The sequence below is a fragment of the Pangasianodon hypophthalmus genome, chromosome 13 (genome assembly GCF_027358585.1).
Source record: "Pangasianodon hypophthalmus isolate fPanHyp1 chromosome 13, fPanHyp1.pri, whole genome shotgun sequence".
NCBI lineage: Eukaryota > Metazoa > Chordata > Actinopteri > Siluriformes > Pangasiidae > Pangasianodon > Pangasianodon hypophthalmus.
Genome location: NC_069722.1, coordinates 23,990,011 through 24,013,856, shown reverse-complemented (window position 1 = coordinate 24,013,856; position 23,846 = coordinate 23,990,011). Strand labels below are relative to the sequence as shown.

General features: G+C 37.3%; 1 protein-coding gene across 10 annotated transcripts in view; it reads right to left on the bottom strand.

Moving 5' to 3' along the window:
• Positions 1-8,307: 8,307 nt before the first annotated feature.
• rbfox1 (RNA binding fox-1 homolog 1) overlaps positions 8,308-23,846 on the bottom strand; it is a 292,080-nt gene continuing 276,541 nt past the window's right edge. For 6 of the 10 annotated variants that reach the window (XM_034309949.2, XM_034309950.2, XM_034309944.2 and 3 more), the window contains 2 exons: positions 11,274-11,349; positions 8,308-10,472 (listed from right to left, as the gene is read on the bottom strand). In XM_034309949.2, coding sequence (XP_034165840.1) covers positions 10,350-10,472; positions 11,274-11,349 — 199 coding nt within the window. In that variant the 3' untranslated portion in view covers positions 8,308-10,349. Of the gene's footprint in view, positions 10,473-11,273; positions 11,350-14,703; positions 14,739-14,802; positions 14,856-23,846 lie in introns of all 10 variants that reach the window. The other 4 variants (XM_053239258.1, XM_034309947.2, XM_053239257.1 and 1 more) reach the window with 2 other exon arrangements.

Here is a 23,846-nt window from a genome sequence, read left to right as displayed (position 1 = left end):
TGAATGTTTTGATTCTTTTGGTTATAAAAATCCACTTAAGGTCCATTAAGGCACACACAGTGAGCCTTTCTACACTCACTGAGTTACACTGATATTCCTGTGGCTAATATTCTTGTTTTTTTTGATCTGCGTGAGATGTGACAGTTACAGGTGTATTCTGTGAAAAAAGGAAATGTTTCGGGATCTTAAAATATTGAGTAAAACAACAGCAGGTTCTCTTGTAGATGGTGTGAATCCTGTGTGTGTTCTGTTCAACCAGCAGACGGCAGCAGAGCATCAAGAATAAAAGACAATAAAAACAAGTATAAATGTTTCCCTGTCTAATCCTATTAATGTATCTTGTACTTATAATCATTTCCACTTGAATTTATCTTTTATATGAGATTATGATTTCGCACATATGTATGTCATCTGTAGTGTAAAAAAATACATTCACTTCGAAGGGTATACTGATTTATCTGCTATCATCAGTGGTATATAATGCTGTCAGTGGTGTATAATTTACTAAAACACATAGGGATATTACATAGTTGTATTATAAACTTTCTTGCATTTTTTTTCCTTTAAAACAAAGTAAATTAATCACTTCATGGTGATGGATAGTAAACGAATTTACTGTATATATGGTCAATGGCAACAACAGAGGAGGCCGTCCCCCAAATGTCAGTGACTGGATAAAGAGGGCATTAATCAGAGAAGCAATCAAAAGGTCAAGGGTAACTCAAGGTCAAGGAGCTGGAGAGATCTATGTCTCAGAGAGGAGAAGCTGTTGTTCTAGCCATATGAAATCCTGTTTGAAATTTGCTGTCTCCAACATGCCTAATGGCAAGTGAGGAAAAAAAACAAGTTTTCTGGTCTGATGTGACCCAAATAGAACATTTTGGCCTTGGCGCAAAGCGGTACATCTGGAAAGAAAACCAACACTGCTCATCACCCTGAATACACAATCCACACTGTGAAGCACGAGGGTGGTAGCATCATGTTGAGAGTTACCCTAGGCCTCTTGGTTGCTTCTCTGACTAATTCCCTCTTCACTGAATTTTGGTGTACAACCTCCTTGAGCCATATTCTATCCATTTTTGTAATTTACATGTATGCAGTCGCACTGTGTGCACCTGTTCCTAGAAGAAGTTTTTGTTAGAGAATTTTTGTTATAAATATTTTTAACCAAACTTTTATTATACTTTTCCAGAAGTTTGTCCCTTGTCTTGGTCTTCATGCTGTTTGTTTAGGTATCTTCTCTAACAAAAACTCTTGGGTTCGTCTAGGAACAGGAGCACACAGATCGAATGCATTCAAGTTATTATGTTACTTCTAACACTTCTTTCTTTTTCTCTTTATAGAGAAAATACTATTTTAAAATATATTATTTTAAAAATATTACTAAAATATTATTTAAAACAAAAAGTTCTTTGTTATTATGTGAATAATTTCTTTGTCTGTCTGATGTCTCCAGCATGATGGATGTGAATCATCAGGCTCATTTTATTTTGTTATAGCCTACTCTAACGAAATAAACACATTACCACATTAACACAAAAACAGTCCTTTTGTTCTTGCTTTTTAAACAAGAACCAACAATTTTATTGCACGATATCTCAAGATTTTTACCATAATATCTAATTTCTTGTATTCGGTTATTGTGGTCTATGTACCGTAAATACAGAGTTCTGATTTTTTAGATTTTTTGGAGCTCCTTCCTGTTTATCTTCCACCATTTCCTCCATTTCTCAGGAAATTGCGTCCCCCGTCCCACGTCAGCGCCGATGATGTGTGTGGTTTTACTCGCTGGAGCAGCTTCAGACACTGAGCTTTTAAACGGACATGTCTGTAATGAAAACTAATGACGGCAGTCATTACAGTACTAGTCATAGCTTTAACAGGAAGTGATCAGTCAGCATAGACGTGCCCTTTACACTCCGACCCAATTAGACATTCCCTTTCACCTGACTCTTTTTTACTAACCAGCTTCTGCGGGTTCCTTACGCAGAACCATCAGTTCAGCTTAACTGACGAGCTGAGAAACTTCTGTTAGGTTAAAACACACATTAGGAAAAAACCGTAAAGTCGAACTGAAAGTTTTATTTTTTAACATGAAAGCTGTTTTAATTCAATTCAATTGTATTTTAGTTGTATGGCGCTTTTAATAATGGACATTGTCACAAAGCAGCTTTACAGAAATAAATACATTCAGGATATAAATTTTAAATGCATGACTTTATCCCTAATGAGCAAGCCAGAGGTTACAGTGGCAAGGAAAAACTCCCTGAGACATCATGAGAAAGAAACCTTGAGAGGAACCAAGGTTTAATAACACATGAAAAAAAAAAAACCCATGAGGCTCCTCACTGTACAGCAACTCTTTCTTCATCTTGTTAGCAATCTGTGATATTAAAATACATCATAACAGAAATTGTTTGTCATTTCCATTTATTTCTTTTTTATGTTCTTTTCATTGTTTCCACTGTTTACTGGCCTCTGCTTTCATTTCCATTTTCTCTTCTCTTTCTTTTTTTCTTGTTTGGTCTGTTCTGTCTTTCTTTCCCTCTTCTTCCTTTTCTCCTTTTTTTGAATTCTTTTCCTTCCCCCCATTACTTTCCCTTTCATTCTATCTATCCTTGTTCATTTTTTCCTTTAAATATTTTTCCCATTTTCTTTCGTCCTTTTCTTAATTTTTATTTTTTTCTCTTCTATTTCTTTACATTTTCAATTGTTTTTTTTTACTCTGTATTTTATTATTTCTTTCCTGTTTTTTCCACTTTTTGCCATTTTCTCTTTTCTACTCCTTTCCATATTTTCTTTTTTTTTTCCTTTGTCATTTTCTTTTTTCTTAGTTCTTTTCTTTGTTATTTAGATTTTTTTTTCATTTTCCTTTCCTTTTCTTTTTTTTTCTTTTTTATCTTTTGAGAGTATGTAATTTGTGAGCAGTCATACAAAAAGAGCCTCAACATGCTAGGAGGCTCAGATGCTCAGATATGCTAAACATGTATCATTACCAGACTGAACACAGTATATCATTTTCTTTTTTCATTTTTACTGTCCACCTTAGCGTAAGCTGTAGTCAGAAACATAAAAAAGAGCCTCAACAGAGCTAGAAGGAGAACATCATGTCCAGGATATGAGGCCATAGAACATGTTGTCTGTTCACACACAGTATAACATGTTTACGCTATTGTGTGATTTCTGTAACCCACTGAGTAGAAGCGTAGCTTCATTTAAAAATCCTCCACATACTGTATATGAAAGCAGAGGAATAAAGCCCCTGGTTCAGAGAGAGAATCTGGCAATTAGCGCATTAAACAGCGCCGTTCCTGTGAGACTCGCTGCAAAGTACGCATGATAGAAACTAATTTCCTTTCTTTTTTTGTCCTTTTCTTTCTTTTCTGTTTTTTGTTTCTGTTCTTTTTTTCTTTTCCATCTTGTGTACATTGTGCTTATTTGTTTTTCATTTAGAAAACTGTCTGTAAAGGTTATATGTATGATGAACTATGAATACGTTCATAACCTGTTACAATGCGTTCATAAGGCATTCTGCACTCACCACCCTGAACAGGCAGTGCAGTTTCTAGCAGTATTTAGAACGCATCATTAGGCTTAGATTATTAGATAAGGAGTCGTAAACACACTGACAGCAAAAGAAAATCAGGACACTTCCCATAATGCTCTATATTAAAGGTGCTTGGGTTCTTTGTTATTTGTGTTCATAATGCATCATAAAAAAATATATATATATAAAGTGCAATGCGTTTCAATAAACAATTCTGTGTATAATGCCTTATGACTGCATTATAACATGAATCTGTTCATAGCTCATTATAACTAGGATCTCATCATAACTATGAACTATTATAACTATAATCTATGCAAAAGAGATGTTCAAAACAAGAAATATACCAATAAGCTCTCGTGTTTCGAACTTCTTTTTCATCATTTGATTCATATTTCAGATTCATTTTGAGGCTAAAATGAACCAGGGTCAGTAAACCAGCTCACTTCGGCTCTTTTATTTGTCCTTATTTGTCCAAAAAAATGCTGAATCTCAGAATCCAAACAATGCATCTGACATATCGGTCTTCGCTTTGACTGCAATAAAATTGATTTATTCGGCGATGGATGGCCACGTTTGGTCCCTCGGTCAGATGAAAATGGCGCCGCTGAGTGTGGATTCCACTGGGCCCTCATTACTGCTGAAGGTCGAAACCCAAACAAGGATCTAGAGAACGTGGCGTCGTGTGACTCCTGCTCATTTGCCGAACCGAGGCCTCGGTGAGTCATGCGGCGGCTTGGCAAAGGCCATGCAGGAGAAAGGCTCGTGTGCTCATAGGAAATGTTTATATCACCATAATTGCTTCACTGTAGACCTTTATATTATCATCACAATACTGTATTACAAATGAGCAGCTTTGGCTTCCTGTTACAGAAGCAGGCAACACATCATGCATTTGTGTACACATCATAAAAAAAAAATGTAGCTACAGTGGAAGTACCCATTACAGATGCATGCAAAAGTTTGGGCACCCCTCGCTTTGTTGATTTTTGAAGTGAAAAGAAGTAAAAACACAACATCTGTAGCAAACTATTAAAAAAAAAACATTTATCTGCAAATGTAAATGCACAGATACTTTATATATGATGAACATAAAAAAATAGTGTAATAATAAATAGAATGTTAAATAAAATAGCTGTGTTCATTTAAAAAATCAACAAAATATGTCATTTGGCCAGGGGTGCCCAAACTTTTGCATACACCTGTATAAACCACTGAGTTAACCTGCTAATGTAACAGATTAATTAATGCAATGGAGCTTAGTTAAAACAATCTTTCAAAATTTTTAACACCTCACTGGATGTCTTTCACTGGATAATCCTGTTTAAACCACAGCACTGTTACCTTCTGGATCCTGATTGGTCAGAAGGTGTTGATTGATTTTCTGTAACAGCAGCCCTTACAATAGTGCAGCAGCAAATCACACATTTATTAATTATTGTTAATGTGTTTGCTTATTTTACATTTATGGAAGGAGTCTCCAGTGTCAGAGGTAAAGTTGTAACTTTAAGTTTTCTGACATCTTCAGGACAGAGGAGTTTACGCTTTGCTGATCCTCAGTAACATGACAAGCTGAATTTTGTTTTTTTTGGTCTTATTTACTTCAAGAGAGAGAAAGAAAAGAGACACTCAAGAGTGAAGGACTGTTAATAGCTGCAGTATCTTGTCTCGTGGATGTTTCATACCATTAAATGTAACTATAAACTGATAAAAAGTACACGTGACCTTTAATTCCTAAGAAATTGTAAGCGTTGATGAACTGCTGCGGTGTAAGAGGAATAAAACACTTCAGGAAAATAATCAGCTTCAGGATGGTGACTAACTTTGCTTCATCACTCCATATTGTTGTTGATTTTTTTCCTATAACAGCATGACACTGAGTGTTTTATTCCTTACATTTGTGCTATATGTGTGTGTAAGTGTAGCGAACGGGTGCTGTACGTCGTTCTGTACATGCACTAACTTACTGGATACTGAAAAAACGAAGCTTTTAATACATTAAAACACACTCTGCTTCATGCAAAAACACTTTAACTTTTCCTTTCAGCTCTAATCCTCATTTACGTCCTTTTCACCACCAGCTCCTTTGATAAAGACAGAATTATTTCACTTAGCCTCTTTTAGACCTCCTGCTCAGACCTTTTCATCACTCACTGTTTTGACATAATGCATTTTTATCCCGGATTCAAATTCTCTAACTAATGGACTCTTTATATATATATATATATATATATATATATATATATATATATATATATATATATATATATAGAAGTCATATTAAATTTTTTTTACTCCTTGGCGGTCAGCAGAACAGCAAATGAGCCCCGCTTTCTTTTTCCCCCCTCGGCTGACGTAATGGATGCAAAAGCATGAACAGCTCGTGGAAAATTAAACGTTTTTAGAGGTTTAATAAACGCGAGGGCTGGTGGCATGCCTGATTTGTAAGACTCCAGAGTGCTGAAGGGAGGAGGAAGAAAAAAAAAAGGTGGGGGGGAGAGACGGCTAGCTGAGGGCGAGGAAAGCAACCATTCACACACCGGCTGCAATTTGCATGATAATCAATCCAGGCCCATTCAGCGACTCAAACAGAGCAAAGAGACCCAAATTACTTCATTTAATACTTGATTTAATTCTGAAACATGTATCATATTATTACTGACAGGAGCTGCGGGGAGCGAGCGTGGGAGCGCGAGGGCGCGTTAAAGGACTGCAGGAGCAAACAGAAAAGACAGCCGAGGAACCGAATTAAAGAAACGCCGAGGCCTGCTTCATGTCTCCCCGAGGAAGCCCATCTTGAGAGAAAAGCACTTTTTCTCCTCATATAATGGAATTAATAACCAATTTTAAATTACGCTCCCCGACACGTGACCCGAGACACGTTAATTATTGATCACCCATTTCTGTGAAGATGAGTTGTAATTACCTAGCATAATGTGACTCCTTCATCACGTTTAAACATTTATGTCGCTTATCTTGCCGCGTATCCGCTGGCTAAGTTTTTCTAATTACGCCGATCGAGTCGAGAACGGGAGGCAATTCGTCTCGGCTTCAATTAGAACTATCTGCAGTGCGCATAATTTATGAAGTTCCAGCACACCTTGATGATATGCAGCCTCCATAACAGACGTCTCTACTTTACAGTCGCGAGGGAAGGAGACGTTCTCGCTCCAGAGGAACAACTTCCTGGTTTTGGTCCTTCTCTGAAATACACAATTAAAGTTCACCTCAATTCACTGCAGTGAGTTTTTCATTTTCATCGTTCGTTTTTCTTTTCTTTCTAATATTCTTATTCATTTTTTTATTTTTTTTTTATATTATCTTCCTTTCCCTTTTTCCATTTCTTCCATTTTGCCTTGCTTTTTCACTTTTTCCTTATTTTTCCTTTTCTGTGTCCTTTTCTTTCGTTCCAATTTTCTTGTCTTTTTTCTTTTCCCCTTTGCTGTTCTTTTGCCATAATTCACTGAAGTTCACATACATCAAGTCATGTTCTATTTATCTTTTTCTTTTTGTTTCTCCTGTCATTTTTCCTTTCCACTTTTATTTATTTTTCTTTTTCATTATTTACTTTGTTTACTTTTCTTTGTTTCCATTTTCTTCGATTCCTGTCCCTTTCTTTTCTTTTGACAATAAGTTTTAAGTTGTCATAAAAATGAGCCTCAACATGCTAGGAGGAGAAAAAAAATGGAAATGGGTTTTTTTTTTGCCCTTTTTTTCTTTTTCACTTTTTTTCTTTGTACTATTGCTTTTTTCTCTTCTTTTTCACATTCTCTTTTGAGAGTAAGTTCTGAGCAACCAAAATAAGAGCCGTTTCTATTTATTTTTTCTTTGTTTTCCCTCCTTTTCTCCTCATTCCTTTTTTGTCATTTGTTCTTTTCTGTTTTTCTTGCTTTTTCTAACCTTTCGTGTCATTTTTCAAATTTTCTTATTTCGCTTTATAAGCTAAATTTCTTGTTCTTTTTTTCCTTTCCTCTCAATTTCCTTTTCCTCTTCTCTGCCTTTTCTTTTTGCATTTTCCCCCCATTCCTGATCCTTTCCCTTTGCGAGTAACTAAGCTATGAGTGGTCATAAAAAAAGAGCCTCAACATGCTAGGAGGAGAATACTCAGCTCTAATTTCCATGATAAGCTAAACACACAGCATTTCCGTTACCACCCTGTCTGCTGAACACAGGATATATTTTTCCCGTCTTTTCCTTCCTTCTTTTTTATTTATTTCCTGTCCTTTTCTTTCCTTCTGGCTTGATGAGAAAAAGTTGTTTCTCCTCTAAAATAAAATTACCCAAGTGATATTTTTAGCAAAGTTCACTGCAATTGGTGAAAATCACCTCCCACTCATCACCTCGTTGTTTTTTTTTTCTTTTTCTTTTTTTTTTTATGAGCTTCCCCCACTCTTCAACCTCAACGATCCGGCTGGAGATCCGTTTCATAACCTTTGTGTGCCGGAAGCCTGGAAGAAGCTGCGCTTTTATCAGATTGCGTCCTTCTTTCTCGCCTCCGCATCGTTCTTTCGGCTCCGGGAAGAAAAAAAAAAAACCTGAGGGATGAGCGCATCGCTTCTGGAGGCATCAATTTTATCCGAGCTCCTTGTGCCTTTTAAATGCAATTTAGCTCGGTCGGAATTGAATCAGGGGGAAAAAACGTACTCCATCACCAAGAAACACGATCCACTTGCTATAGTACTTTATGAGTTTAAAAAAAGAAAGAAGTAGAAGAAGAAGAAGAAGAAGAAGAAGAAGAAGAAGGAGCAGGCTACGACGAGTTCTCCTTATCTTGAGAAACTTTATTGATGGTTACTGTTATGCGGATCATAGAGTGCATGCACATACAATGACAAGGAGAAAAGGCCCGTTTCACAACACCTACTGGAAGCAGAAAAGTATAGCAGAGTTACAGCAGTGGAATACGATCAATTTTCTCGCCCCGGGTGTGTGATAACACACACACACACGCACACACACGCACACACACACACACACACACACACACGAGAGGATATTCGCAGCCGGATAAATTTGAGCTGCTGCCCTATTTTATTTATTTATTTTCATTTTAATATTTTTTATCGACATATTTTTAAGTTTTTAAAAAAAGGAGATATGTGACAAACATCTCTAAGTAGATATACTTGTAAACAACAGGAAGGGAAGTTTTTCTTCGTGTATGCACAGCCAAGTGGAGCACTTGGTTTTATTTGTGTAGCACTTGGAAAAATGACATATTGATCCTTATTCATATTTACATATAGATTTCTTTTTTCACAAGTCCTATAGTTCTCAGGTTTCCGAACGGTTTTCAAAATGTAAAGGCTGCGTCTCTAGAAAATAACCTTACAAAGGATGTCACGTTACAAATGACCTCGAAAATAATAAAAGCTAAATAATAATAATAATAATAATAATAATAATAATAATAATAATAATAGCAAAAAAATTCATGAAAAAACAAATGCAGGTTGCGTGTGCAAAATAGTACAGACAAAAATATCATAATCATATATACAATAGTGATTGCATTACTTGTGTGAACTTGTGTTGATATAAATTTGGAGTATGATTCCCGTTTAAAAAAAAAATTAAAACAAAAAATAAAAGAGACACCTTCTTCTAACTACGCTAAAATCTAAAACATTACACAGCTGTGCATTTCATAGAAGAGAACATTTTCCACTGAACAGCTCATATGCAATATACTTGGTTTGTTATTTCTAATATTATTATTAATATTATTATAAATTATTATTAGTATCATTATAATTCACCCCCCACTTTCATCTGGTACAAATAATCGTTACTTTTGGAAAAAAAAGAGAAAAATATAAACACCACTACTTTTACCGCATTTTTTAATCTATGTTTTTTTAAAGTTCATCTCTCCCATAATATAAAAGTCAGCAAATCAACCAATATAGTGGAAGTACCGTTATATATATATATATATATATATATATATATATATATATATATATATATATAAGAAGAACATCTGTGGTTGGCGTAAAACTAGTCAGGGTCTAAACCTACAAACTAGATAACAGATTAAATGTGAAATACTGTCATGGTGAAGTTTTGGAGTTACTCTAAGAGCTGCTATGTAAAACTCAGGGAGAAGAACATGTAAGATTAAAAAAAGAAAATAAAAATAAAAGTAAACTTTGGCTTGGAGTAATGACTGGTATCAGACGGAGGAAATAATCAATGCTTTAGTGGTTTGCTCCTCCCTGTTGTGTCTTCGTGCCACTCAGGGCGGGGCTCGTTTCCCTCCTGCCCCGTCCTGCTGCTGCTTCCGTGGGTGTCTGGGCCGTTTATCCACCATAAAAACCCCCAAAAAAAGAACCGAAAAACGAAAAGCAGAAATCCAGTACTACTGTAGTCACTTACAAAATATGATCACCCCAAGGGACTAAATATTTATCATACATAATTCATTTACATAAATGATAAAGCCCTAACAATTTGTTTTTTTTTTTTGTTTTCCTTTAAACGTCTTCTTTTTTTGTTTTTAAATCTAGCAGCTCTCTAGATCACCACAGAAACCTCTACAGCCAACGATTCTATGTTTTAGAAATTAAAAACCCACAATATTAAAATACACAGCACAAAATATCTTGAGGTATAAGATGAAAAATATCCGTGTTTTTTTTTTTTTGTCCTCTCTCCTCCGCAAGAGGTGCTGAAAAATGATGCACGACTGCATTGTATTGCAATACCCAGGCCTCGGAAAAGTGATTCCCTCTGTACCACCCTCGGGAAGAATTCGCGTTGAGTTGAGTTGAGATAGGTGTGTGTATTATATTTCCTTTTTTTAGTATGGAGCGAAACGGCTGTATCCGCCTCGGTATATACTAGCCTGCAGCGAAGAAAGAACGAGACCCACGTCGTCCGCGTGGCTCCTGGTCTTGGCGTCGGTCAGCGGTGCGAAAGCGTTCTGCAAAGACAAACCGCCAGCGCGCACACTTTTAATACAGTCGTGATTCGGCATGAAGACGGAAAAGTTTTTTCTCTCGACTTTTTCCTGTACCTGTACGCAAGACGATCCTCATGCAGCAAGCAACACCAAGAAACCGCATGCCAGAAATGTTTAGCTACTTCAAATAAAAAGATGAGCTAAAAAAAGATGAAACAAAGCCGTGAATGATGTCATGCACTTCGCACATCCACACATGCATTACTATTATTGTTATTATAATAATCCATACAGTGCTATGGAGTTAAATAAAATTTGCATCGTGATGGAAATCCCAGGATGCCACAGGCTAATTCCGGCTCCGTTGATGTTCGCCTCGCTCTCATTCTCCCGCTCCTCCTTACGCCCCCCCCCCTTTTTTTTTTTTTTAGCTCTCGATGCCGCAGTGCCACTTAGGTGATGGATTCAATTATCAAAATGACTAATTATTCCATTAAGCCGAGCGCTCGGCTAGGTGATATTCTCAAAATTAGAAATATAATAACTAACACGCACTACACTGCCAAGAAATTAAGACATTCATCACGTTTACCGCGAGGATTAATGTGGCATTTCGGCTGCCGTTAGCACAAAAGACAAATTCAATTAAGTTTAAGCGAGCCGGTGTCAGCTGTACTAAAATCCATGCACTGGGGAAAAAAAAGACAAAGACAAGAACAACAACAACAACAACAACCAAAAAGCAAATGACGCACAAACGGAAAAGAAATAGAGAGCAGGAGAGACGAGCAGAGAGACGGGAAAAACAAAATGGAGGCTCACCATGGCACCAACGCTGTATGTGGCTGCTGGAGCAAGTGCGTGGTTGTAGGGGTCGGCAGCATAAACTCGTCCGTAACTGTAAAGACAAAGAGCACGAGCATGTAACACGGGTGCGGGGAAAATACGCACACTTCTCTCACACACACACACACACACACCTCCTGAGCCATACAAATGAACACACCGAGACAGAAAGAAGCGTTTAATCATACACAAGGCCACATGGCGATGATGTTAAAGTGTTTCACAATGACAATCAGATGAAATCACAGAAGGAGGAACCACAAGGCGTTCGGCCGTCATGCTGGAATGCAGAGGAACATCGCTACTTACAATCTTAAAAAACAAAACAAAACAAAAACCCCAGAACGACAAGATGCACTGAAGGAAAATAAAGAATAAATAAATAAATAAAATATAATAAATAAATAGCCTCATGGGATTTATTTATTTAATGCGTTCCATGCAACACGATAATTTGATCTCAGCTAGCTGAAGGAAAATAAATAAATAAATAAAAGAAAATACAAAAATAACCAAAAAAAGTGCGTATGCAACAAAGACGAGTGTCGTTTCGTAAGTGCTGGAAAAAGTGATTAAAATGATTTCAGACAGTTGTCTTTGTCTTGAGTGGAATGACGTTATCAGGATTTCACTTCCTGTCACAGCAACCAAAAAAAAAAAACCCACCAAAAAAAACATAACACACATGCACCTCCTGCTATCCCGCTCTGATGAAGAGGAGTGTGTGAATTATCCTGGGGCTCGGCTAGCAAAATAAGCCGCATTTATCTGCCCTCATTAAGCACGCCTGGACCAGATAGAGCCAATCAGGAGGCAGGGCACGACCTGCAAATGAAGTCATTTGCATATTCGCATATTCGATTAAGATTAAGAAGTTAATCCAAATTACTGCGGACATCGTTATTCGTTTTATTCGTACTCGAGCCGGTGTGCATATTTCGTCGCCCTGCCGAGCGATTTATTTGACCCTGTTTACAGGAGATAGTTTTAATGAATATGAACCTGAGAGCAAGGGCCAGGAAGTCACACACTCCCAGACTGAAAAGCCAACGCTTAGGATGCCATGTCTGCTAAATTAACCCCGCTTGGGTAATGGAAAGGTTGATGAGCTGAGATTTTAAATGTTGTAAATATAATATTGCATGAGGGTTCAGGAAGTCCGAGTCTACAGCTAGTGCTTTTATTTCATCAGTTATGAGAAATATAACCAACTGCCTTTATACTTATTAAAAATAAATGAAATAGTCGATTATTCAAATGTGTATTCAATTTCAATGAAGTTAATCACGAGATTTTCTACTAGCCATAATATCACTGTTGAATTCTTCCTGAAGTCAAAGTCCACTGAGGTTATTCCATCCGTTCTTAAGTAAAGAGTAAAACACTCCGTGTCATGCTGTTACAGGAAAATAATCAGTCACAAGGTGGTGTGATGAAGCAGAGTTACTCTTACCACCACAAGCGTACAAAAAAGTTTTATTCCTCTTATTCCTCTTATACAACAACGATTTACCAACAATAACAAATTTCATTAATTAGTCACCAACAACATACTTTTTATCCTTTTACAGTTATGTTTAATGTTGTGGAACGTCCACGAAGTAAGTTCGTTCCTGTTATCACTTACATCAGAATAGCTATAAACGGTCGTTCCCTCATCAATCTCGGGATAAAAACCGCAGCTTGTCATGCTACCGATAAAACAAAAACATCTGTCCTGAAGATGTCGCAAAACGGGACGCTGACACTGGAGACTCCTTCCACAAACGTTAAATAAACAGCTTACAAAGAACATCAGCATTTCAACGATTATATGCTTTCCTGTCCTATAATACGCTGTTACTGTAGGAAAGATAAGGTATTAAAACGCTCGCACTGATAACGCAAACGTGTGATTTGTAGCTGCACTACTTAGCAAAAATGAACACCTTCTGACCAATCAGAATCCAGAATTCAACAGTGCTATGGTGTGGTGTACAAGACAACAGTTCACACTGGACTACCATAAGCATTAGAATCAATTAATTAAATAAATAAATAAATTTAAAAGGATGTCTGGGGTTTTTTTTTGGTAAGTTGATTTCATACTTCATAAAAAAATATATATATTTTTAATTCTTTTAATAAAGAATCCTTTGCAAAGCATTCATCTTTAAATAACTGATGAAATAAAACCAGGTCTAAGGAATGGACTTTTCAAGTCAAAGAGAAATAAAGGCTTTGATGTTTATTATGAACGTAAATGTGAACTGAAATCTCAGCATATGAATTATGTGAGATCTTTATCTCTCATCGTTTCTCCCATGTGACCTTTCAGGAGTTTATTGGTGTGGGTCAAAGGTGAAACAGATTTACGAGAGTGTTTGCTAATGAACAGCAGCCACTATGTTCTACGTTATTGACTACACACTTGTGATTTTAGAGGAAGACTGTAGAGACGGTGTTATTTCTCTATAAACATATTGATGAATTTCTAGGCACTGTTAAAATATACACAGCTATCCTCGATCCAAAGTGAAGCAGAAGTCAGCGTGGCTCAATTCAAGCTGGGGTAAAGGGGCAGTTCTGGGATTCTGAGCTAGTCACTAAGATGGAACCTTAAACACTGAGCTGTTATGGAAAGCACTTTAGCTCACACCGGGGTTGTATAATTTTCTGCATCTGGCTCATGCAGCTACTCGCTCATCCAAATTAGAGATTCCAATTTCACAAAATGGCTGACGTGGTCAGAAATCTTGGACCTGTTAGCATATTAATTTCCCCTTGGTTAACAGGAAAGCGGTTGTTAAAGGAAAAAAAGAAATCAATATGTGGATGGATGGAGAGGTCCATTTCCCTTTCAACACAATGCCTCGGAAAATAAAAGCCAGTCGCAAAACACACACGGACGTCTAGCCTCCTACAGCCAAGTGTGCAAGATGTAACAAACCAAGCGAGCGAGCTTTAACACGACAAACACACCACTACCACCACCAACACACACACACACACACACACACACAAAGACACCCCGATCGAGATGAGAATGCTCTGACAGAGAGAAAAATCAGGAGTCAAAATCAATCACATGAAAGGAAGGAAAGGAAAAAAAAAAAACCCCAACGTACACGCATAATCATAAACACACAAAGACACGCGTGTTCATTTCACTTCTCAGAGGGACGCATGCACTGTTGGAAAGCAGTGCCAACTGCAAAGGAATGAGCAAAAAAGAAAGAAAGGAAAAAAAAAAAACGGGGTTGCAATGCCTGCCGGCTGTCCTCATGCAAAATGCTACGGCTACTTCACTCCGCAAAATGAGCATTCAATAAGGAAAAGAATAAAATAAAAATAAGGAAAAAAAGAATGTCAAATTTACTAATTAAGGGGCGGAAACAAGAGAGAGGCGAGCAATAAAAGCACTCACTGTCGAGGTGCATAAAAAAAGGATATGCCCGCTCCCTCGTGGGTGCATCGAGAAAGTGAGGGTGAGCTGTTATTCATTTTCATATTTTATTTATTTTACCTGAAGAGGTGTTACAAGAAATTTCATCTGCCGCAACGAGGACGAAATGATTTCTGCAAGAGAAGATAAAATTCACAATGCCGCTTGCTGACTGGCTGTATGGGCGGTAAAAGGAAAAACAAAAAAGAAAAAAGGAGAAAAGGGGAGGTGGAGGTGGAGGTGGAGGTGGAGAAGGAGGGTGATTTATGGCAAATGGGTTTCAGTTCACACACATATAAGAGCAGAGCTCATGGTGCAGTCTCACACTCAACATAAAGCATGTAGCATGCTAGGAGGAGGAGGAGGGGAGGGGGGGGGAAGGAAATATATAATACAGCAGGGTCCGAGAGCATGAGACGTGATTTTATTTATGAATATTTGTCAGTAAAGTCAAATGGAGTTTGAAAAGCATCAGGAAAATACGGAATAATGCAATTATTATTCAGGAATATTCAAGCGTTAAGTGTTACGAGTACGACGTGATACCATTCGGATTTAAAAAAGATCCGCTGCACCACAACTCATCTTCGATTTTAAATCGTTTGTAAATTATATTCATTTTTCATCTATAAATCGACCAATCTCAGTGAAGGACCCTGCTGTATATAAAAAAAATAATATAAATAATATGACAGATGAGATCAAATCAGAAGTGAGGCACAGCGCAGCACACATGGCTAAACTCAATCCACACGTCCGATTCAATAAAGAAGTGCAAAATGCGCTCTGGCTCGGCTCTCGGACGCTCTCGGGCGTCTGCTCTTTAAACCATGCCCTTCTCTAGAGGGATTGTGTTGCCGAGCAATGGCCTTAAGTCTATTCCTGAGCGTGTCAAGGCTCCTTAAGCCACTGCAGGCATAGTGGCGTAAATCAAAGTGCTACGAGGTTCGAAGCGTTATGATGAAAATCCTAATAAATATAAAACTGACACATGCATATCAATTTGTACGCCACAGAAAAACGAAGAAAGAAAGGTAATGCTTTACGTTAAGGTTCGTTCATTAGTTAACATGAACTTCGGCATTAATACACCATCAGTAATAATAACAACGTAATTAACACTCGATTTCATTTTTAAATAATCGAGTGTTAATTATTCATTAATTGGATTCACTAATTGGCAAAAGTCACAAGAAAGCTGAATCAAATTTGACTATTTACACCTCGAGACCAGAGCTCAGGAAGCTCTCGACATTTAGAAACATGCTAACATTTAGCTTTTGTAAATTAAACTAAATTTTTGGACCAAACAAACTTAACAAATTGGTTAAATTTTAACAAATGGCAACTTTGTTACTTTGTCTACATTACTTCAGGTTTATTAATGCTGAAGTTTATCGTTCATATGCTGATGCTAACTAATGCAGTAAATAATGTTAAATAAGAAAACTTTAATGTAAGGCATCACCGAAAAAAAACAAACATAAAACAGGACAGAGTAACATTATGCAGCTGCATACAACCAATCACACTTATTCACTGCAGAATATTTAATGATAACATCACAGTGTAAAACAGAATGTAAGAGATTATGGACTACAGATCGTACCCGGGGTGGAACGTTATGAAAAATTCACAGTATCATAACCAAACAAGCCACAGGTATATCAGGTATATCTCAATATTTCTGCACAACGTCATTTCAAAGACAACATGAAAAAACAAAAACATGTATCACTTCAGCAGCAGCTTGAATATTATTTGCATTCAGAAATTGCTAATTTGTTCAACCTCGTGAAGATCAACATAGAATTTTTTTTTTTACTTCAATTGTCAGCTGATATTTTTGTTGCTGTTGTTTTTTTTTTTTTAGAAAATTTCCCTTATTTCAAAATAGTTTGTGTTATGTCATACATCATTTTTATCTGCATGGCATAAGATTAACTATATCATTATTTCAGATTATTTTATAATTTTAACCATGCAACACTGACACACTCCTACTGTACACTATCCTGCGATTTATACTTATACTTCTAAAAATGAAACCAAAAGAAAAGATAGAACATGTGCTTGTTTTATATAATATTGAATAATGTATAATATACGATGTGGTATAATATATAAATGTGATATATATTACTTTATACAGTAGTTCATTCCGGTCCACTAATCTGATTGGATGATCAACATGCCAAGATTGCTTATATTTAGTATAACCGCACATTTATCTGAGACGTTTCACTGTGTCTATCGCTCCACTCATCTGTCTTAGCTACATTCCTCCTAAAACCGTTACTACTGTAGCATTAGTGACATCATCAGCGGACATGGCAAACGGTACATTTTAAATGAATATAACCTCTCACTTAAAAAATGAAAGATGAAAAGGAAGAAGGGAAGTCAATTTCACCTTTAACGGTAATGTAAAAATCATTGTGAACCAGCTAGCCGGCTAGCCGATCAGTGAGAGCGGCTTCTTCGGGATCTATTTCCATTTGTGGAGCAAAAATAAACTGTAGAGCTAGTGTCTAAAGGAGATGTGTAAAGCCAGCATGTAGGGAAGAAGTGAAGTTAATGTCTGAAGGAGGATTGCAAAGGCAGCATACAGGGAAATCAGGAGATAAAGTCAGTGTCTACAGAAGGAGTGTAAAGTTAGTTTCTAAGAGAGGGAGTGTAAATATGGCATCTAGGAAAGGAGTGTAAAGTCACCATCTAAGAGGGGAGTGTAAAGTCAGTGTCTAAGGCAAAAGTGTAAAGTCAGTGTCTAAGGCAGGAGTGTAAAGTTAGTGTCTAAGGCAGGAGTGCAAAGTTAGTGTCTAAGGCAGGAGTGTAAATTTAGTGTCTAAGGCAGGAGTGTAAAGTTAGTGTCTAAGGCAGGAGTGCAAAGTCAGTGTCTAAGGCAGGAGTGTTAATTCAGTGTCTAAGGCAGGAGTGTAAAGTTAGTGTCTAAGGCAGGAGTGTTAATTCAGTGTCTAAGGCAGGAGTGTAAAGTCAGTGTCTAAGGCAGGAGTGTAAAGTCACCATCTAAGAGGGGAGTGTAAAGTCAGTGTCTAAGGCAAAAGTGTAAAGTCAGTATCTAAGGCAGGAGTGTAAAGTTAGTGTCTAAGGCAGGAGTGTAAATTCAGTGTCTAAGGCAGGAGTGTAAATTTAGTGTCTAAGGCAGGAGTGTAAATTTAGTGTCTAAGGCAGGAGTGTAAAGTTAGTGTCTAAGGCAGGAGTGTAAAGTCAATGTCTAAGGCAGGAGTGTAAAGTCAATGTCTAAGGCAGGAGTGTAAAGTCAATGTCTAAGGCAGGAGAGTAAAGTCAGTGTCTAAGAGGGGAGTGTAAAGACAGTGTCTAAGGTAGGAATATAAAGAGAGGAATATAAAGTTAGTATGCAGGGAAGGAGTGTATGGTCAGTGTCTAAGGCAGGAGTGTAAAGTCAATGTCTAAGGGAGGAGCGTAAAGTTAGTGTCTAAGGCAGGAGTGTAAAGTTAGTGTCTAAGGCAGGAGTGTAAATTTAGTGTCTAAGGAAGGAGTGTAAAGTTAGTGTCTAAGGCAGGAGTGCAAAGTCAGTGTCTAAGGCAAGAGTGTTAATTCAGTGTCTAAGGCAGGAGTGTAAAGTTAGTGTCTAAGGCAGGAGTGTTAATTCAGTGTCTAAGGCAGGAGTGTAAAGTCAGTGTCTAAGGCAGGAGTGTAAAGTCACCATCTAAGAGGGGAGTGTAAAGTCAGTGTCTAAGGCAAAAGTGTAAAGTCAGTATCTAAGGCAGGAGTGTAAAGTTAGTGTCTAAGGCAGGAGTGTAAATTCAGTGTCTAAGGCAGGAGTGTAAATTTAGTGTCTAAGGCAGGAGTGTAAATTTAGTGTCTAAGGCAGGAGTGTAAAGTTAGTGTCTAAGGCAGGAGTGTAAAGTTAGTGTCTAAGGCAGGAGTGTTAATTCAGTGTCTAAGGCAGGAGTGTAAAGTCAGTGTCTAAGGCAGGAGTGTAAAGTCACCATCTAAGAGGGGAGTGTAAAGTCAGTGTCTAAGGCAAAAGTGTAAAGTCAGTATCTAAGGCAGGAGTGTAAAGTCAGTGTCTAAGGCAGGAGTGTAAATTCAGTGTCTAAGGCAGGAGTGTAAATTTAGTGTCTAAGGCAGGAGTGTAAATTTAGTGTCTAAGGCAGGAGTGTAAAGTCAGTGTCCAAGGCAGGAGTGTAAAGTCAATGTCTAAGGCAGGAGTGTAAAGTCAATGTCTAAGGCAGGAGTGCAAAGTCAATGTCTAAGGCAGGAGTGTAAAGTCAATGTCTAAGGCAGGAGAGTAAAGTCAGTGTCTAAGAGGGGAGTGTAAAGACAGTGTCTAAGGTAGGAATATAAAGAGAGGAATATAAAGTTAGTATGCAGGGAAGGAGTGTATGGTCAGTGTCTAAGGCAGGAGTGTAAAGTCAATGTCTAAGGGAGGAGCGTAAAGTCAGTGTCTAAGGCAGGAGTGTAAAGGCAGTGTCTAGGGAGGGAGAGTGTGATCTAGCAGTTAGCATGCTACAGAAACAAACACAGTGAATTTGACCTGCATCATTCGCTGCATTACCCAGCCTGCATGACTCAGTGCACAGGTGTGATAAATGACGCATCACGACCTCGATCTCACGTCTAATTAGGGACACTGGCTTGGCAGCCATCTTGCAGGGCCCCTTTTTAATTGCTGCTCGCAGCTATATTTAATAACTTAATGAATCATTCATTTGCTCTGAGTGTTTGGATAGAATCGGCCCTCTTAATCACATTAGTGGACTTGTTTTGAATGTGCACGCCGATTCAACGTGACACTATTGACCGAAGGGAAAATAAAGCAGCTTGTTGCGGGCATGCAGTCGAACAAATGAACCAAGCAGCAACTTTTGTTGCACGTTACAAAAGCGTGATGAAAACATGACCCTCTACAGAATGCTGAAAGAACACAAGTGTTAACTAAAGAGCCAGTTATACATGACTGAACAATAGCACGAAAACACTTGCATCATTTTTTTTGAGGCACACGACAGCTAAGTTAACCTTCTAACCAGGAAGCAAGAAACCATGAATGGTTCCACTCCTCACTTTGTCATCTTTTTCCATGCGCTTAATAAGAAGCCTCAAGGTTCATGAATGTAAAGGAGCATAAAAGGTTAACAGTAATTATTTAGTAATTAGCATAGAACAGCTAATTCAAGCTTTCTCAGTCAAGCAACAAAGGCAAGGTCATGCACAACAAGCTGTTTCGTATCTATGCAGCCTATTCGTCGTGAACAAACCGAGGCAGTGCTCGTGGCGCACAGAAACACAGCTGGTGTGTGTTGCGTGTTAGCCCGTGGATTCTGGGAGCACCGGGGAGATCTGAGCGCATGCACATGGAACGTCAAAGGTCACAAAGTTCAGTGGGCTAATGCAGGCATCGAGGCTGGACTAGAGGGCTTCGTGAGGTGAAGAACGGCAACACACTGTCCCGACCCATCTGGCCTTGACCTAGGGCGCTCCAGATGGCGCGATCAGAAATTCAAATCCCGTCCACCTGTTTCACATGAACACTGAACTTGCATGAGAGAAATTTTGATATATAATGCACTACACATGGCTGGAAACAATGACTTTAGCACCATTAATAACGCACTATATATCAAACAGGCGGCCATTTTGGATTAATGATAAATATTGTAACGTTTTAGTAAAGTGAGGATGGAATCTGGATTTATTTCTTTTTTTGAAAAAACATCTTGCTAGTCATTATTCTGGAGTATTTATACGTATTTATATGGGTGTTCCCCACAATGCATTGCAAATCTATCCATTTTAAACCAGAGAAATTGCAGCAAGCATTGAGCTAATTCACAAATTTACCAGTCAACAAAATAAAGTGTAAAGTTAGCTGTTATCTGCTAAATACAGCTCCAAAATTATTGGCACCCTTCCTTAAAACAAGCAAAAATGACTATAAAAAATTAGTACTCATGACATTAGTGATATTTTGAGCTAATTTAACTTTCTAAACTCCAAGAAACCACAACTGGTTCCACTTTTATGCCGTACTTTTGCAATAATCACAATCTTTGTGCAATAATCACAGTTTTAATAAAAAAGATAATTGTATAGTAATTTAAAAAAGCAAGTAATTTTGTGTAACTGTAGTTCAAAAAAAATTTTTTTCTAATTTTTATTTATTATCCTTTTAAAGGGTGTCAATATTTCCAGAGCTGACTCTGTTTTCTGTAGTTTGAGGTCGTCCTTGTTTAGCAGCCTTGTTATTTATTTATTTTTTGTCAGGTTTATACAATTATCTAGTGAAAGCCTATTAGCATAAAGTAATTTTTAGTGAATTCAGTGTTTGCTATCTGCACAGTCAATGTGCTCTCATCATCACTTTCTTAGAGGGAAATGAGTAATTTTTAGAAAGTTGTTAAACATTTTCAGGGTTCTGATGAACGAGATCTCTCAGAATAGAGTGAAAAGTTGCCAGAGATTGACACGCTAAGACTCGGCAAAGATTAAAACCTTATTTTGTTAATATCTAATTATGCTTGAACAGTAGACAATTTCACATCTGTTTTTGCTGTGAATGGTTCTCAGTGTTCCCCAGCGGAACGTGAATAATTAATTCTAGACAATTACAGCACAGAGTAATTTGTTTTTATTATTTAGCATAATTTAAAAAATTATGACCTTGTAAACAACAATCCATTACAATGTCGTTTACAAAAAGCCACGTTCAGATTTACCTCGGTTCTTAAAAGTTCACTGCTTGGAGATCTTGTGGCAAGTTTCATTTTCTCGAAAACTATTCTTATTCACCGCCGCGGGCAAACAGCAGAACTCGCCTGTGACCGAGAGCCGCACGATTTGCATAATAGACGTGACGCATTGGGGTTTTGACCGAGACGGAGTTACAACATCACGACATCATTTTGCAGAAATAATCCCCGGCCTCCAGTGCAAAAAAATCTAAAATATCACATCATATAACACACATCTGATCATTATATAAACTAACATCTATTCTATCATAACAAACAATTAGTCAGACTAAAAGCTTTCATCAGTATTTAAATTGTTTTACACCACAATCAGAAGGTGTTGATTAATTTTCTATAACAGCAGCTCTGATAATAACTCTAATAAATCACGGATCTAATACGTTATCGTTTCTATAGTAACAGCTCATATATGTGGACTATATGATGGACGCTACACGTAACCTGAGTAACAATAAACAGATTTAGAAATACGTTTTTGTTATTTAACAAAGAAAACTTTGTAATCATTGATATAGTGAGGTTTTCTGTAAGGAGATGTTTATTTAACATTTATGGAAGGAGTCTCCAGTGTCAGCGCTTTGTTTCTAACACTCAGAGGTAAAGCTGCGATATTTAAGTTTTCCAACAGGACAGGAGGTAACTTGTTCTACGGACTTTCCACAACTTTAAATGTAACTCTAAAAGGATAAAAAGTGTGTCATCAGTTAATAAAAATGAAACTGTTATTGTTGGCAAATGGCTGCAGTGTAAGAGGAATAAAACACTTGGGGATGTGCAGTTATATGAAAATAATCCACTTCCGGATGGTAGCACTAAGTCCGCTTTGTGTCAGCATTGATTACTTTCCTTTAACCGCATGCCTCGTCATGTGTTATTCCTTACTTATCATGACGCTGCTTGAAACTGTAATGAAAATGGATCATACCATTAAGAGGTGGAATAGGGAGAGGTTGGGGGATTATAGTGATGATGTAAACATTAATATATAAGATACTACTTTTATATCTGACAATTTGGTTGTTCCATGGACATCGGTAGGACTTATTATTATTATTATTATTATTATTATGAAAAAATCTATACACAACAAGTATTTAAATCTAAAACTAATACACAAGGCCTAGGAGCATCTCTGCTTCTTTACCCTCATTAAAAAAATGGCGTGATCTATGAATATGCATAAATATGCAAACTGGAATATTTGCATATTTATCCCTGCCATCCCAAATAGTTAGCAGCTAGTTAAAGCCTAGTAAACTTTCTCTGTTTTTCAGCTAAATCTGTCAAAATACAATGCTAACTCATTTACCCATCACTAGCATTACCTAAATGCTAACTAGCTAGCTAGTTAGTTTAGCAGACAGATTCTGCGGTTTCCGTGTAATGACGTCCTCTAATAATTTGCATGTCCGGCGTGATAGGTTCAAGGTTTAATCACAACCTCTTTATTTTTTAATACAGAAATACAGAGAAAATGTTTTCAATTAAAATTAAATTGTGATTATGTAATCAGATTAGCCATCCAAAAAAGGTTCACCACTCTTAAGTGATTTAAAAGATTCACGCAGCAAGTCAGGTTCATTTTATACATTTACATTATACTTTAGAGAGATATTTTAATTTTACTTTATCATAAAGGATAGGGTTAGTTTGCATGCAAATGCAGGAAACATAAAGTTCAAAGACGCAATAAAGAAAATGGGATCTCTTTTCTTCCCCAGTGTATTTTATTTTATTTTATTTTACTGTTTTTTTAAAACTTAAATTAAATTAGCATTTATATTTCCTTCCAAAAAAAAAGTTGAATTTCAAATTTATAAACCACTCTGATCTTTAGAGACTGCAGACTGTCTTTATGCTCCAGCACATTCGTCCACAAAAGAGCAAACGCATGATTAAGGACTTAATTATCTCGCTACTCGAATCTCACACCTGACAACATTCACACCGCCGCCGCCTCTGGAGAGGTTCTGTTAGAGGTGCTACTCGCAGTGTGAACGCTCTGGGCGCTGCGTGTGTGTGCGCGTGTGTGTGTGTGTGTGTGTGTGCGTGTGAAAAGACAAGCCGAGAGCAACAGGAGGACACCACACACCACCACACACACAAAAAAAAAGGTGACGTAATGATGGCATGACACCATTCACAATTAATTAGTCAGCACATTTCACAGCACAAACACTCAAATCATGCAGGAAAAAAAAGACTAAACGCTGACAGATTATGACACTGCTGCTCGAATATGACAGGATAATAAAGTATCACACTGTGCATGTTTTTTTTTTTTTTTTATACAGAAAATATCAAGAGGTCGCAGGTTACGCTTTTGACAGGAAGTCACGCTCTCATGTCGTGACATCAAAACCCATTACGTTTATAGGATTTATT